Genomic DNA, 18,436 nt, shown 5'->3' with positions numbered 1-18,436 from the left:
ACTAATTTAAATGGACATCGGCGATGTGTGTATAAAAATAAAAACTGTCACGTGTCGTAAATTCGTGATGCATTTCAATCGTGAATTCCAGTTACGCGTCAATTTACAGTAACTATGAAGAGTTTCAGTATAAAAAACAATCATATTACAAATTTTTTTAACAAAACACTTGTTGGTGTTATAGCTATTTCGAAACAATGGATAAACTGTAATTGTATTATGATATTAAAAAGATAATATAATATGCATATGTATTATTTCATAGTTTTTGCCATATTTAAAAGTTTCCGTGAATGTAATACATTCAACATACAACCATGCAGAAGCACATTTGTATTTTTGCAATTTTTAACACAATTATATTAATGCAATATCTAAACAATATAATTTTGTCTGATATGAATGTTAGTTATTTCACCTTATTTGTACAAGATGATAATTTTTATTGGATGGAATAAATTGATGCACACATGTAAATTATTTCCTTATAAAATTCCAATAGATTTAATGATGATTCTATTCTATATTAAATTTCTCATTATGTCTTTGTATACTTTAGCAATATGTTTAAACATTACAGAAACTATAAGCTCGATATTTATCATAAGAATCATGACAAGTGACACAAACGTTAGTTTAATATGTTGCATGAGTAATAATGCCAGACTTATCCGCGCGATAAAAGCCCACCATGCTTTCAAATATAAAGAGTCTATCTTTTCATCAAATATCAAGAGTCTATTCATCTCTCCGTTAATTAATAACGATTAAGACAAGTAACTACGGTTAATTAATAAACGTGGAATACGCAAGGACATCATCAGGCATAACTGTTTTCTCCGATTCATTAGCGGTGAAACAGAGATTTTAAACTTGTTTCTTAAATATTAAAACACTTCGCTTTTATAATTTTGATAATGAGCATATAATTAATTATTCTAGAAATTGTCACTCGACGCGTTTTTTATTATTTTCAATTAATGTAGTTAAATCTCATGTGCTCACACATGAGATTTAACTACATTGTTTGCACTGTATGTCAAATTACATTAATAAATTAGGTAAAAAAATTCCACACAAATTATATAAAGTTTGAACATTTAACATACAAAGTATGTGCATTTTTATATTAAATTTTTACATTACATGAGTGATTCATGTTTTTAATTTGTAAAATAATTTTAATTTTAATTATTAATATATCGTAAAACGTATAGTTATGCAACTCCTTCAAATTTTTCTCTCCTATTTAGTCTTTTTTCCTTTTCTTTTAAGATACTTATACTTTTTCGAAAATTTTTTAGTATACCGTATCAAAGACCCATTTTTTTGAACTTAAGCGTACGACGTTATTTCTACCTGATACCCATTCTATGCTAACTTTCTTGATCGCACTGGATTACAACAGAAAAAAACGAAAAATAAAAAAGTATTTTCTCATTTCTTTATTATTTATTTATTTTAATCTAACTATATAATTATTGTATATATTTTTATTTTCTACATTTGCGATTTATATATTCTCTGTAATTTTACAGAAAGTAATCCCGTTAATTTTTATTATATCCCTTGCCTTATATCCCTGACTAGTTCCACAATAACATATGAAAGAAGAAAATGTATTTCATCTGACAGAAAATCTTTTAGCAAGCTTGTTACTGTTATATGTATCTGTATCTTAATTAGGTCATTGGCAAATGTTTTACACTGTATTATAGATGTAAATAAACTAGAATGCAAGGATGTATTTGAAACTTTGCATGCACTGCTGACACGTAATAAAGTTGACACGTTAAAGCTACATTGAAAATTGGAATAATATTTTGAAATCAAGATAAATGTCACATAATTTAATTTTCATAGCTTCAAGTTATTATTCAATTTTTCAAGAAATTAATAAAAAAGTTGATCAAAAAAGAGAAAGAAAAATAATAATTAGAAAGTGAAAATGTAATACACGATCAGACATTTCGGCCGAAGGTTACTAGAGGATAAGAACGTGCATGGTAAAACATGGCAAGTTTCTTCTTATCTCGAACTAGTGGCTAATGTAACGAAATAATGAATCAGGAGATTATCTACGCTCGTGGGCGTGCCATGTGTGAGGGCTACAAGTTTTCAGCATTATCTTCGTCTCAGATACCCCCATTGCCACTGGTACACCTGAGTACTTGCTCGATGACTCGATAATTTGAGTATCATTGTCGTAGCTAATCGTAGCACGTATCATAATGTATTAAAGATGATGCACGCTCGTCGACGTGACTAACATGAGGAAAATGGAAACGCATAATGTTCGTGACATATTGTCGACGAAAGTAGAGTAACAACGTCGGGATTATAAAGTCAAAATTAATTAGTACACGTAACGCGTTATCTATTTAACATAACTGTAAAAAGTGCAAAATATATGCAAACTACTTTCTTGAATATCAAAACAGCACATTTATTAGAAAATCATTTAAATTATATATTGTATCACAGTGCCATATTGTTCTTGTCATTTGCAATTTAATTGACAATAACTTGACGTACAATAAAATTAATATTGTATGTTTTAGACATGTGTTATTTTGATATTCACATACGTGTATATATATATATATATATATATATATATATATACGTTTAATACAGGGACGTTAACTTTTAAAAATTTTATCGAAAACTATTTATATAATTAATATAATTTATATAAAAATAATAATTAGTTATAAAAAAATCAGTTTAAATTAATAAAAAGTTAAAAGTATAAAACACCTGATGTACGTTACATTTTTAGAAATGCAGAATATGTGTAATAAATAATAAATGATATCTATATACTTTTTACTACATGCTTCAAAAAAATCACATGTTTACTTTTATAATATATAAAACTAATTGAATAGAAATTATTCCATATTCGAAAATAGAAATGTAATTTTGTGATTTTTTATCTCAATTATGTATTAACGTGATATACGAACAAAATTATAATTTAAATCAATATCAATTTAATAACATATAACTCTATACCTATTATATGCTTTTTTTTTTTAAATTTCTCAACACTACATATAATAGTTTAATAATTTGCATATAATTTTTATTCTTACACTTTTTGACAATTCTAATGTATTTTTATCTAAACCAACTTTTCTTTCCTTTTTCTTTACTCGAGATTATTGTTTTGTCACCTACATCGTACATTTTCTTAAAATTTTAATTTGATTAAATGAAAATAAATCATCGATACTCGTATTAATTTCCGGTAACTTCTACGTGCGCGCAACAAAGTTACTCTCCAAAGTAAATTAACTTACCGGTGTGGTGTATGGTTGACAGGCTAGCCTGATGCCGTCGTGTCTCAGCTTCTCTTGCAGCAGCATCCTCAGTTGCATCCTTGGAATTCTCACCAGCTCGGCCTTGCCCTCCTCGTATTCGTCCGCAAACTTGGTCAACTCTTGACCGCCACTGGAGGAACTTGCCGTAGGCGACGCTCGTTGCGCCTCTTTGTCGCTGGGTGGCCTCTCGGACGACGTCCTCGAGGACTTGGAGCTGATGTTGTCGCAGTTACTGTCGTTGGTCTCCTCCAGCGTGAAGTATACACTCGCGGCGCCCTCCTCGCGGAGGGTCTTGACCGACTGCAGCAAGCGAGAGCGGTGCTTCTGATTGAAGACGCCGATCGCGTCGAGATCCGGATCGCCGATCTGCTTGCAGATCTCAAGGTCGTCGTAGCCATTGTCGATGAACGACTCCGAGTATTGGCCGAGGTGGAGCGAGCGCAGCCACTCGACCACGATGTTACTCGTCATGGTCATCTCGGCACTCTCGTTGTGTACGCGTAGGCCCGGTTACGCCCCCGCTCGTTTGCTCTTTTTAAATCTTCTGTTCCTGGGCTTTCGCCCGCCTGTTCTTTTCCACCGTTGGCCTTTTTCCTCCGCGCTGCTCCTCGTCCGACGATCCTGTACGCTGTTGCGTCTCTTTATCCGCTGTACTTGGCGGCTACCATCTCGCGAGGTCGCCTTCCAGACGATGTAACGTCCATCGAGGAGCGTCGAAATTCGATTCAGACGATTCAGCGTATAAATCGTATCCGTTCTCACGTTTCAAAGTGACATTCTCCTCCACGATTGGCCGCTACTAACGAGGGTCGTCTCGGCGACGACTTTAGAACACGCGGGAGGAGGAAGGGGGGAAAGTGATGGTTTGCGATGGTCACGTTCGTCGCTTGACATGTACCACTCTTCGGCGCATTACGAGATATATGAGTAGTAGAGAGATATAAGATCAGTATATTGCTGCTCTCTCTCTCTCTCTCTTTCTTTCCTTATCGCCAAGTTTTTATACGCCTCTAGTCCGCTTCGAAATATTGCCGAGTCTCGGAAAAAAAGCAAAGGCGAAGCAGCTGTTCAAAAAGTTGACAATCAAATCTCGTTTTCTTGTTTTTCACGCGACGCGAAAGAACGAAAGCGAAAAGCAGAGAAAATTTAGATGGATTATTTATTCAACTTTTTCTAATGTACGTGCAACAGCTTCAAGTATATCTTGATGAATTCTGCCGAGTTTTGCTTCTATTTCTTCGTGCACTTTAGTGTTTCACAAATTCGGCATACTCTGCTATTTGATAATATAATTTTAGAATGACTGTGAATGGCCAGTTAATTACGTAACAAAAGATAAGTTTGTAATTTGAATATATATAAATCTGGAATTTCGACACTTTGCGTTAAAATAATTTCACTTTACCGCGCGCTCGCGACGAATCAATAATTCGTGTCACTGAAGTTCAGACAGCGAGATCGATAATCGATGAGAAAATATCACGTAATTTTCACACCAAGAGAGAGAGAGAGACACGCTTCACGCACTACGTGATAAACTGAAACAGACCGGCAATTCCGTCCACTATTCCAAGAAGCTTGAGAATTGTCCGACAAGGACAAATCTAGACGACTTACGTTGTCGTCGCAAAGTCCACAAGTGACGTTGTCCGATCGTTCGAAAATCCGTAGAATCCGGTAGAATCCGCGGTTTTTCAGCGGAAGACGATTATAGATCACGTGAGATCTTCGTGACGATGGACGAAGGGCGAAAGGTCCTTCCGTTGAAAATACGAAACTTGGCAACGTCGGCGAAATAAAATCCACGAACGATCCTTCCTTCCTGCTTTCTATAACGATTATGAAAAACTCTCGCGACACACTGTCACTCAGCTAGGTATATACTCACGAGTTACATTCGACGAGTCTGCTTTAGTTATTCACCCTCGATAAACGTACACTGAACAAAACGAACACGGCGAACGTTATGGAAAACAAACTCGGGCGCGTTTATTCGCCGACGACTTGTTCCGAAGAGACAACACTTTTCGCTCGAAAATGCTCGATGTTCTCCAGAGAATCATGTAGTCACTCGCGACGGTAACGGTCGGCTATTCCACGCGTTGAAGTTTCCCCTTTTATACACGGACTCACGAACGGAACCGGTACACGGATTTGTAAACGATCGCTCGGCCGGCAGCGTACAATGTCGCGATTTCGTGGGGTCGAAACAAGGCGACAACGTACGACGAAGATTCGTTGGTAGCCCTGACGCGCTGTTTCTCCGATCGGTTCGCGTGCAAATAAAAATCGAATAAAACGACGGCGACGGCGACGGCGACGGCGACGGCGACGACGACGACGACGGCGACGACGACGGCGACGATGATGACAAGGAGAGCGACAGGGAGAACGTGGCCGGTGATCTTCGTAAGGAGCGTTCGCCGCTCATAGTCAGAACGAGGAAGACGTCATCGTCGATGCTCGACGAGACACGCGACAACGCAGCACTACCGCACGACACTAACGCGACGCGGCACACGGCTCGACTGACACGAGACACACACCAGAGGGAGCCCCACTCGACTGCGCTCTTCACGAGCTTCCCCACCGCCGCGAGTCTCACCTCTCACCCGTCCTTCTCCCCACCAACAGACTTCTTGATCCCCCCTCCAGTCGTTCGCGCGACGTGCCGACGAGAGCATCGGCGATGCGCCGCTGTGTCAGGACGCAACAGCCGTCGGTCTTGACACGACGGCGAGTATCCTGTGGGGAAACTCTGCTCTTCGCAAATCTTCCGGCGTAATTTGACATTTGGCTGGAGAGAATTTCACAAGTTTTCTTGAAAAACTAATCTTAACTGTAAGCCTAAGAAAAAAGAAAGAGAAAGACGAAACAAAATTTGCATACTAAAAATTCCATCTCATTCTTCTGGAATCTTTCAATAATAATAATAATAATTATAATTTTTATTGATATTTGAGAAAAATATATGCAAGGAAATATATTTCGTTTTTAAATATTTTTAACATTTTAAAAGATATTTATAGAAAGTTCTTTTACATTTGCATCTTTTTTTAACCTTTTAAAATACGTTGATAAAAATTGTGTTTTATATAAGAATTTCACAAAATATTAAATTTTATTACGTATATTTCAATTTTTTTTTACTTTTGTTAAGTAAGAATATTATATTAAAGATACATATTTTAATAAAAATTACGCGAAATTCTTATCGCATTCGGTTTCCGCATTAAAACGGTAACGTTTCACGTGAATTCACAATGGAAGGGAAAAATGGATGAATATTAGTTTCCTTATAACGTTCGCGTTGCGTGATCACTCAGAAGGCACCACGGTCGTTGAAGGAAAGTTAGTATCGATGATTATCTGAGAGAATCGTAATCAGTGCCTTTGTCAGAATTGTGGCATTTATAAATGAACGCCTAACGGCAATTGTACGAGACCTGTGACCCACGAGGCAAATAATCAGCAATTCGCTGCCACTCAAATGACCGGCATGCTAGCTCTATATGCTATTATATTACGCTCGAACGAAACTGGACTGCATCGGGTAAATGCGATAGGAGTGGCGATAGTTCGAGGGTCACTATAGATGGCCACTTCTTTCCCTTCTTTCAGGCAAGAATCGAGTATCCTCGTAGGGCAGCTTCCCTTAAAATCAATGATGTAAGGCGATCATGGATGCACTTACATACATATATCGGATAATATCAAAAGATACTAATTTGTCTATTATATATAGAATAAGAATCAAGTGTGTATTTTTTTTTATGGAAATATAACTGAAAATCATCACACAAATTTACCTCTAATTCGAGATTGCATATTATTATTTATTATTATTATTATTTTGTCTTTATTTTCTGTAGAATTTTATAATAATGTGCAATTTTTAAACTAAATTATAATAGAACAGTGTGAAAATAGATTCCTAACATTTTTATAAATAATTCTTAAAACATTATTATTTATTTATATATCGGACAAGTGATTGATTCTACAAATATTTTATCGAGTAATTTTAAAGTTATATTTAGAATTATATTCTTGGAAACATAATGTGAAATTCGCTCTTAGTATTTTCGTAATATACAATATTATGATATTTACTACAATATGATATTCGAGTATTATAAGATCATTATGATCGTTGGACGATAAAATAACATAGTTATTATTGTTTATATAATTGTATGTTTATTTGACTAAATTTGCAGTATGTTTTTCATTACTTGCACAAAAAACATCTACCGCATTCACTTTTTTAAAAATGAACGCGAAAACCGATAGCGACCACGTAAAATCTCTATTAAATGACAATGCTAGTCGTGTGGAGCTTGTGCGAACGATGATCACCGATATATGCGTGAGGTCCGAATTAATTGAATGATCGGCATGGACGTACCCGTCCTGCTATGACGGCAAAGCAGGGAGTGACAAGTAGCTCTCAATAACGTGATATGACATCGCGTGTCGTGGACAGGAAGGACCCTTTCAATGCAACCCTCGCTATTTCCTCGCTTTGGTCGAGTAATTTGCTTTCGAAGCAGAGGGATGAGATCGGAAGACGAGTCACCTGTCAATATATTAACTCGTTTCCGCAATTCCGCAAATTATTATGAAGCGGCGAAATCAAGCTTTTATAGTGCGCTAATTGCTTCATACGTTCCAAATATTTATAATCGTATAACAAATTTTAGCGATATTCGGATACTCCAGATTATACGGGACTAACGATATTATAAAGATCTCTTTGAGTTCGTTATTGAAGTCAATGACATGGTGGATTCCATTAAAATATTCTACATCAACGAAATTTTGTGGATGCATTATCGTAACTCACAGACATTTTCATAATGATCAGAGATCATACTCGCGCGCATATTCACGAAAATATTTTTGGAGGGAAACCTAAAGCTGTATACGACGCGTAAAATTGTAGTAACGTTATTTTACAATATTTGCAACTAAATGTTTACAAATAAAAGTTTGTATCTATATAAATAATGTATAAATCAAATTATTAACAGATCATTAATTTTATAAATAAGGATGGAGAAAATTAGTATTCCGACGATTGTCTATTAAACATGATAAAACATGACTTATGAGAAAACGGTTACTGCATACAAAGCAGAATAAACATAGGGTCCTGCTAGATTCTGGTTAGGTACTCGGCTTATCTTTAATCAGTGTGTCGACAAGACACGACGCTAGCAAGAATTTGTAATTTATTGGTATGTATATGTACAATATACATATATATTTATCTCACATTTAAATATAGATGCTCAATAACAACTAATAATAGAAAGCAGAATATTCGTGTTTTTTAGTTTGTTAACTGAAAGCCTCGTAAAAAATAATCTGCGATTATTACGAAGCACGCAATTCATTCTTTGACTTATGTTTATCGCTGTTATAGAACGTAAATATATTATTTCAACATCGCCGGCATAATATTCTATATTCATATATGTATAACTATATAAATTCTAATCGATTGGGGTGCTTAATCCTATAACTTTCATACGGATGTCGTTTCATTGTTTACGAGTTTAGTGATAGCGTGTTTACGGTATATTTTACCGTTTCAAAACAACCAATAAAATTCTGTGCACGCTGTTCGCCACGTGCAGTGAGCGTATCAATGGTTGAGCGTAGCCTACGACGCTGCAACCAGAACTGCGGCCGCGCAATGACGGTGATCAGCTGCATCTGAGGTTGACGTCGCGATAAAAAGGGAACCCGGCGGGTTGTCGGGGTCGGTTAGTTCAAAAATATCGACATTAACTGCCGATTCATCTGACTGGGACCGAGGAAGGAAACGCTGCGTCCGATGCTGTGAAATGGCGATCGTAAATAGCGAGTTCGCGCCCCGAGCATAAAACCCGAACGAGCCGACCGAGCTTAAGGTAGATAGCCGTTTAGGAAAAAAAAAAAAAAAAAAAAAACAGCAGTGCGCATGGCTTTATAAACGTTATGCGCATATATCAGACACGTTAACTACCGATATAAAATCCAAGGAAAAAGAATTTGACACACGGAATACGAGCGTCGCGTCGATTATACGCGACGCGAGTAGATAGTGTTACGTTATTGCAATTAAATAGACGACGCTCGTCTCGTATGTCAAGATGATTCACTGCCGCTAGACGAGTCATTTTCATCTGGTATCATTAACATTTTACGGTATGCGACTCGCCGGCCCAGATTGCACGGCATTGTGGCAACAATTTTTCGACTTCGTTCTGCTACATTACGCGACTCGAGCTCCGAATCCCGGACCGGGACGCGATTTATCGTCTCGCCGATATTTCAGCTAAAAAAAGACACATTGCGTCCGCGAGTCCGAGGAACCGACGTTTTTCGTTTGCCTTTCCTCGAATAATTTCGTGACATTTATTGTTCGTGACTGCGCGAGGCCGTAAACAGCAAATACGAAGCCTTATTTCGTATATATATCTGAGAGCGTGCTATAAAGCACAGCTCATGAAAAGAATTCCGCGCTCTAGGATACGTTTAATGATGGATCGTAAAGGGCGAGCAGTAAATGATAATGATAGCGAGACCGTTCTATGAAAACATTACTTACTGCAAATATCTTGGCAACACGAGACTAATTTCTGTTTTTCCTCCGGTGCGCCTTACATAACGCGAGAGGGGGTGCTGCGAGAGATGCCTCGGAATCTGCGTAATTAAGCGAGGGTCTCGCGAATAAATTTACATCGTCTGTAAATCCTTCACATTAGATAAATGCTCACAATTAGCTACACTCCTGCTGTGCTGCGCGCATTTCGAATTTGTGAAGAATGTTTTGTGTTTTAGTGATTAAATAATATTTCAAATGTTATATATACTATATTGCATGCTAGAGTATCCCTGTATTATTAGCGATATATTTACCTGTATCTATTAATTATTACTTAAATTATCATACATGCGAGCAAACGTTAATTATAAATCTGTGGTAATCAACAAGCTCTACGTAAATTAGGTCATTCAATATTTAACTATCTCTACGTGCGAGTTTTTTGTGTACTATTTGCGCAAAATAACTTCTACATTAATATCAAAGGCGAGCAAACTTTTTTACAAATTTACTAAAACTAACTAAAATATTTGTTTTATTATTATTAAAAAATTATATAAGATTTGTACTTGAAATTTTTTAATATTTAAAGCGTCGCGAGTAATATATTAAATAAGCTCCGTATTTTTTGTTTGGAATATCTTTATATGATTCATGCTACTTTTTTGAAAAAAAAAAAACAGAAAAGAGACGGACTTTGGAATGATATCAGAGACGGCGGTTTAACGACACTGTAACCCTAGTCGTAGAGATAGAAGGAATGCACTTCATTTCTGGACGGGTGCATAAACGACCGTTCTTGTACCCGGAAAAGCTCGGGTTAATTCAGAGGCCCGGCGAAAGTCGTAAAATAGTGCGTGACTACCGGTCTTCCTGCGAGAAAAGGAGAGGATGCACATAAGTACATGCGGGTGTGTTTGCGGAACATGTGGACCTTCCTAGAGGAACCTACGTACACCGACGTACGTTGTAATATTTGTACATATCCACGAATATACTGAATGTCTCAAAGTAACATTTTTTAATTTATATTATCTTTTTTTAATTTATTTAAAGACCAGTCTTTAACAAAATAATAAAATTATATAATCTATTATTTCTCACTAATTCAATTTTATTATTAAATATCTCGGTTACAAATTTTATGTTCAAGTTCTATTAAAATAGAATTCTTTTAAAATTAAGAGTAAAATTTTGTCATTTATTATATTTATACTTTCTTTAGTATTGGTCAGTTTACTAAAATTTAATAAAACTCAAAAATTATTTATATTTTTTGTATACGTGTATATATGTATATATGAATGTGCAAAACTATATATGATGATTTTGAGACACCCTATATACATAAAGTCTAGTAGCTTACCGTGGATTTGGAGGGCATGATTCTACCGTGAGCACGTACATCTTCTACGACTACTACAGATACCATTACGAAGATGACGGGAAGGCAACTGAAAAAGCATACAACTGTTTAGGTTTTTTTATGTAAGACGCAGTTTGCTAAACGTTGTCAATACGATGTTAATATATTTTCTCTGTCTACATACATTTTCACGGTAAAAAACTTAAATTAAAAATCTTAATTTGCATGAAAAAAGCTTTAGCTCGTTAGAAAAGAGAAAAATAAAAAGATTACTTAAAATATAAAAACAAAAGCATATTTGTGTTTTATCTTATTAATATCACACTCAATAATCGCTGATATTCTCTATCAATTATTTCATCTTTTTGCAATATTTTTTGTAAGACTAATCCAGTCTAATGCAAAGTTAGAAAGGGCGAATCAAACACACTCGAGTAGAGCCCTGAGATCACAGCCGGAGGCGGTACAAAACGGTTATGTGTGCTTGTCGAGCCTGGTAAAGCACAAGGTCAAAGTTTCGGCAATTTGGGATGCGATGCGGGTAAGGAGGTAGCAACTTTAATCACTTTTGAATCGAGGTAAATCTACTCGCGTATCTCGAACCCGCAGGATCATGTGGTGTGTAGTTATTGCTTTACTTTAGAGAAAATATAAGAGTATTATATATCGGGGAAGAAACAATAAAGCTAGTTATAAATTAACAAGTCAGATAATTCAAGATTTATTTTTTTTTTTACAAATATACAAAACAAAAAATATATATATATATATATATATATACACATATATATAAGAAGAGTTTTGTGTGCACTTATAAATATATTTATGATTATATCTGTATAATATGCTACGGAGATATTTTTGGTATTTTTTTTATGAAAAGACGCATAAAAAATTACAAATAATTAGTCGTATCATTCCGTTTGGAATGCGAGTCAGGTGTAAACTTACAAACTACACATTTTGAGAAATTGGTAATTTTTGTTAGCTTATGCCAAATTACCATAACAGAAAGTATCGAATAGATTCTCGCAGTTTTCATTTTTATCGCGCGTTTTACATAATTATTCATTTTTTCGGCATCTCGCTTAACATTATACTACTTTCACGCTCTTGAAATATATTACTCTCCCTTTTCCTCGTCATCGTCAAAAGCCCGAAAGTAAATATTGATATACATATATGGCTTGATTTTTTTTCGTTTTAAGCGGTTTTAAGCAGAATTTTAATTAAAATCATAACCTTGCACTGTGTACGAGTCAATAAATACCAAATGAATTGCGAGATACACGGGTATGTGACTTGGGCCAGCTGTATGCTGAATATCCCAAAATTTCGAAAACGGTAGATGTATGACATTAGCACGCAAATCGTAATGTCGCTCATAACAGATTTCTTTGAATGTCTAGCTTAAAAGAATTTTTTCGCCGGTATCGGATACGAGTATCCTTCGCTGGGTTGCTCGCCCAACTGAAGTTCTGAATTTGGTAGACCCACAAAACCAGCAGATTGTTCACCACCATTTACGATACCGCTGGATATGGCAAATCCGGAGCTCTGTCCGCCTTCCAATGCGGGGTCGACTATTCCATCTGCGTTTCCAATTCCAATGGGACCAATTGGTTGGACAGTTTGAGAGGGTAGCAGAACGGGATCGAGCGGTATAGTTTGAGGAACAGAAGACGGTGAAATCGATACTGGAACTGACTGCGGCACGTGCACAGGTTGAGGGACTGGCACTGGTACCGGACGGGGTACGTTAACGGCGTAAGCTTTGGTGATGAAGACCGGGACCGGGTGAGGCACCGCAACTGGAACAGGACGTCTCACTTCGACGGGTACGGGATGCGGTACCGGTACGGGGATTTTACGAGTGACGTGAACGGGCTGAGGCACGGGGACCGGCACTGGGACCACCCGATTCACGATAGTTCTGTGGATGTGCACGGGTCCGTGTCCTGCAACGATACCATAACTTGGTCCATATAATCCATGGCTTCCTCCGTTGAGTCCGACTCCAGGACCGATTCCTACACCAGAATGCAGAATTCCGTTTCCGTTTCCATATCCAGGCCCATATCCAGCCCCATATCCAGGCCCATATCCAGACCCATATCCAGGCGCATATCCCGGCCCATATCCAGGCGTATATCCAGACCCATATCCGGGTCCATGTCCATATCCAGGTCCATGTCCATATCCGGGCCCAGGTCCATATCCGTGATCATGCAACGCATGATTGCCGTGACCGCCGGGGATGCTTGGTACGAAGCCACCACTCGAATATATCGGTCCTCCTTGCAGATGTCTCTTTTCCGATGTATGCGACGCATCACAGATGATGACAGAGATGATCAATAATGAAGCCTATGTGAAAAATAATGGTTTATCGTTGATATTTAGAAAAATGTTATCAAAAAATAACTTTACGAATTAATCTGTAAAAATAATTTTACAGATTAATTTTAGAAATAATAAATAATAGATGTATTATTGATTTACTTAACGTTTCTTTTCGTTATATTAAGATAAATGTGAAAATATTAGATTGCTCTATGGAAGATGCTTATTCAGGTATATGTTTAACAATGAGATAAACTTGCCATTAGTAAAGGATTAATTAAAAAGATTGATAAAAATAAACAAGATGTAATATATACATATATAAATAAAAATGTTAGTTAATCGTGTTATAATGTATTCATTAATGAAAAATGATTAAACAAGATGAAGAAAAAGCTAGCTTTTTACTTGACATTATATATATATATATATATATATATATATATATATTTGTTATAACAAACACTAAAATTTTATCTTATTATGGTGCATTTGTGTTTATACTTGGATATTTAAAAATAGAAAAACTTGACGAAAAATTTCACTACTCACTAGGAACGTCTTCATGGTGAACGTGCTATGAAGAGATAACTTTGAATGTGCTTCATATCATCGATTCGTCGGTTTTTATATGGCGATGCCAGACGACACCTTACTTTCACTAAATATCCGCTGCTACACGCCCTCTGATCTGAACCCATCACATTCTAAAACTTCTAAACTTCCTCAGTTACATAACTCAAATGTCCAGAGGCGATCTTGGCTGGATTGGAGAATATTCATAAGGGATTTTGACGATGCGCGCTCTCTTTTTAAGGTCATATAATAAAATTTGTTACATCGAAAGTTCAGATTTCGCAGAACATTTATGAATATAATTAAGTAATTTATATTTGTATAATTTAATATAAATAGAAATCACATAAAATCGAAAAATTATTTCTCTAAAAATAAAATCTGATTTTTATATATGTAAGTTACAATTAAAATAACGCTTTCATTCGTTAATATGTAATTGTGTTTAAGTGAAAAGATTTATCGTTTCCACTGTTGTTTATCATAGCAAGTTTTGATAATTGGATGACCCTTGTACGATTGCTATCACTAATAATATTTTTCTGCAAATATCACTTCTACGTAATACGATTGTTTTTAACGTCCGGTATAACAATCCATTTATATATTACAGAATGCAAATATGTTCCACAGGCATGCTCTACATTATAAAATTTTTTAAATTATTATGTTTTCAACAAAAGAGAAATATAAATAAAATTTGTTAATTTTAATTATAAAAAGAATTATAAAAATGATGAAAAAGTATAATAAATTCTAAAAATATAAAAGTATATAATAAAAAACAATATAATTATTATTATTATATTATATGTTTTATATACTATGTTATTTAATAACACGCTATTAGTTTGTGTTAATATATATGTGCATTTTTAAAAATAAATGTTTATATGTATATATAATATTTATAAAATTTTTACCAGCATTTTGAATGAATTGTAAGTTTTAAAAATTAACGTATTGTATACATATTTCTGTGAATATAATAAGAAATTAATGCAAATTGACAATTAAACTGTATACTTGGAATTATAATGTTAACGATATTAAAGAATCGCACCGTTATCATATAAGGTTTAAAGATCTTTAAAAATACATAAAGTGGCGAAAGAGTCAACGTCTTTTTATATGTAAATTATGCTTCCTTCTTTATTATTTAAAAAAAAACTCATCGTAAACTTGTTTTGAGATAATACACACATATGAAATCTATAGTAATGGGTATAGGAGACACGTTATTTAACAGTCACCTGCGTTTAATATCTTTCTAGTCACTTTATTTGTCGCGGTCAACCGGTAATTGCCCTTTTACTTACAGTTTAGACGTCAGTAGTACGCTACCTTAGGACGATAAATCGGTAACCATACGGCGACAATTAGCAACGTCTCGTTGAGCGCGTTGTGAGAACCGCGCACCGTTTCACAGTCGTAATCCTAATTTCCTTACTTGAGAATTAATTGGACTCACCGCACAACGATTCAATATTCCTCTCTGCAAAGTGTGTATAGTTCAAACATAAATAACTATTATTACGGCTCATGATACATTGCATTGTGTTTTAATTTATTTTCATGTATTCTCTCTTCTTTTTAGAAATAAATAATATAAATTCGCGTTGCATACACACAGCGCGAATAATTTTAATAGAATTATTGAAGTATTCAGTTCTTTTCAGAACATTTGTCTTTTTTTACAATAGAAAATAAAATCTCAATAAAATTACTATCAGTTTCAAGCACAATGCCAATATTTAATGTTATATTATTATACAATTTTTTAATTAAAATAATTTAATATAAAAGAAAGTTTTACATGTTTTACAAAATTAATGAATAAGTATATGTGTATAACAGTATATATTAATTAACAAGTAAGTAACAAAATTAATTAAAGCAAGGATCTAAACTGTATTTCGTAGAAATTGAGATTATTGAATACTACATTAACAAAAATTATTTTGCAAGCAATAATCTCTACTGTAAGTATTAATTTAAAATAATGAAGATTTACAAAACTTTCTCCTAAAGCTATATAAATCAGACCATTATATTTGAGCGGTAAAACATATTTTGCTGCTAGTCAAATGCCTTCTTGTAATTAGTAGTTTCCGAAGAATTTTCGTTAAGAGTCCTCTGCTAGCAGGTGCTATGCCTGCCAAGATTTATCCACGTCCTTTTATTCGGGTATTCGCGAGCAAGCTGCCGAGGAAAAAAAGCAGAAAGTAAATGGAGACATATTCCTGTAGGAGCGCGCGAAGCACGGTCGATGCAGAGCGGGAGCTAATGTCAGAGATTAGAGGTAATCCGTTCTCGCTGGCAATCGTCGAGGAGGATCCTTCTCGTTCGCAACTGGCGTAGCTTCGATCTAGATACTGCAGGCACTGTCGTAGCGCCAGAAGTCTCCTTCTATCTTAACCTAAAGGGACTAAGGGTTCCCTTCCGTCTCTTTTTCGCCGGCAGATACATTAGAAGGAATTACGAAAAGAGCGTTTCGAGTGACGCGAGCATTAAGACCGCGCAAGACACGGCACCGGCTGTAATTACACTAATTACGAAGTCGTTAGGATTCTTTATAAATACTGCACCTCTTTTCTGCCTTCTTCTATTTTTCTCGCAATCGCTCTGGCGATCGCAAGCTTTGAAAACGACCGCAGAAGGAACGCGCGCCGACAGCTTAATGGAAAATATTTTGCGATTCTTGTTTCCTTTCACTCTCTTAAATTGAAACAGTAAAAGTGTCTTTGATTAAATTAGTGACAAAAGATTTTAAATGTTATAAAAATTAAAAGGTTCTATAAATATATAAATTGATTTAAATTAATTTGAAAAAAGTTAATTTATGACTTGTTTACTAATACATTAGCATTAAAAATTAAAAAAAAAAACATAGTCTTTAATCAAAGTTTTAGACAGTTTTTACATTCGATATATAGAATATCTTTGAATATATTATTTCGAGTTAAAACAAACGGAAATACCGGTCGTTGACCATTAAAGTGGATCTTTTCTATTCAGATTGAAATTTGGTAGACACATCTTGAACTTTCGTGTTTCTCCACTTTCACTAAACCAGTCCCCAAGGAAATCAAAAATATGCACCTGTGAATTCTTCTTTTCTCTTATTAAACCCGACGTTTACCAAATACATGAATAATTAATAATCAATTTCGCTAATTAAAACGACGAACTGTGTTAAATCGATGGCCATTCACGAAATTCAATGCAGTTGTAGTTTAGACACGATTTCGCTTATAAAATTGGATACCTTTATATTTAAATTTACATATATGAATACTTTTATATTCAAATATACATTTATGAAATAATTATAAATACTATATATACAAGAATTAGAGAGCTATATGTCTAATTTTAAGTTTTGATGACAATTTGAACAGAATTATGTAAGTTGTGCTGAGTTTGGCTGTAATTATTTAAATTCTTTAAACTATAATAACTTACTTGAAAATAATATTGCTTATTTTTAATTATTTTGCAGTTTATTCAAAATTCGATATTTATTGAGATAATTATTGGGATAAATGCTTGCTTCTAAACACAAATATAATTTAATATATCACAACGCATCGATAAATCAAGATGATAAATTCGTCGTGTTGAGGTGCTTTCTATAAATCAGGGACGTTTTTGGAAGCATCTTGACACGTTTCTATTCGTCAGGAATAACGTACTTTCATGCGTTGTAAGAAGTTCGTAAACCTCTTTCGTGGATTCGTACGACGACGTTGTTTTACGGCGCTCAGGAAAGTAGAGATGATGATGAGACGGAGCGACGGGCGTCGTCGAGCTGATAGCTCGTAGCTGGTTGCTTAGAGCAAGTCGAGAACAGGAGAGAAAGTCTACAGGAAAAACTCGATTTCGCGATCGTCGAAATAAAAACTTTTCTCGCCGAGTTTTCCGCGCGAATCTCGAGCGCATTCTTGCGTGGTCTTGACATTCCGCGCAAATTGCAACCGCCTACAATCAAACTTATCGCGCGAGATACTGTAAACACAGATGGGGAACCTCCCGTCGTTTCGTTGCCACTGAGATCTGATCTTGGCGAAACGATTTCCGTGATGAATTTTTAAGTAATACACAACGAGAAAATTCACGCTCGAACTGACAGCCATCTTGATATTTAATATTTACAAATATAATTCATTTATTGCATTTATCTGTTTATCAAATTCTCCGCTGATATCGATCCTCGAATCGAGCACATGT

At 35.2% G+C, this 18,436-nt stretch overlaps 2 protein-coding genes across 5 annotated transcripts in view; both read right to left on the bottom strand.

Annotated features, from left to right (window-relative positions):
* The window catches only part of LOC140665580 (uncharacterized), a 310,049-nt gene extending 304,154 nt beyond the window's left edge, over positions 1–5,895 (bottom strand). For 2 of the 4 annotated variants that reach the window (XM_072891854.1, XM_072891855.1), the window contains exon 1: positions 3,306–5,895. In XM_072891854.1, the coding sequence (XP_072747955.1) occupies positions 3,306–3,803 (498 nt within the window). In that variant the 5' untranslated portion in view covers positions 3,804–5,895. The remainder of the gene's footprint in view (positions 1–3,305) is intronic. The other 2 variants (XM_072891857.1, XM_072891858.1) reach the window with 2 other exon arrangements.
* Positions 5,896–12,095: 6,200 nt separating this feature from the next.
* Positions 12,096–14,216, bottom strand: LOC140665938 (uncharacterized). The gene is made up of 2 exons (XM_072892549.1): positions 14,183–14,216; positions 12,096–13,654 (listed from the first exon to the last, which is right to left on the bottom strand). The coding sequence occupies exons 1-2, from the start codon at positions 14,195–14,197 to the stop codon at positions 12,698–12,700; spliced, it is 972 nt and encodes a 323-aa protein (XP_072748650.1). The 5' UTR covers positions 14,198–14,216; the 3' UTR covers positions 12,096–12,697.
* Between the last annotated feature and the right edge of the window lie 4,220 nt (positions 14,217–18,436).

The sequence above is a fragment of the Anoplolepis gracilipes genome, chromosome 5 (genome assembly GCF_047496725.1).
Source record: "Anoplolepis gracilipes chromosome 5, ASM4749672v1, whole genome shotgun sequence".
NCBI classification, from domain to species: domain Eukaryota; kingdom Metazoa; phylum Arthropoda; class Insecta; order Hymenoptera; family Formicidae; genus Anoplolepis; species Anoplolepis gracilipes.
This window is presented reverse-complemented; position numbering and strand designations above follow the sequence as displayed.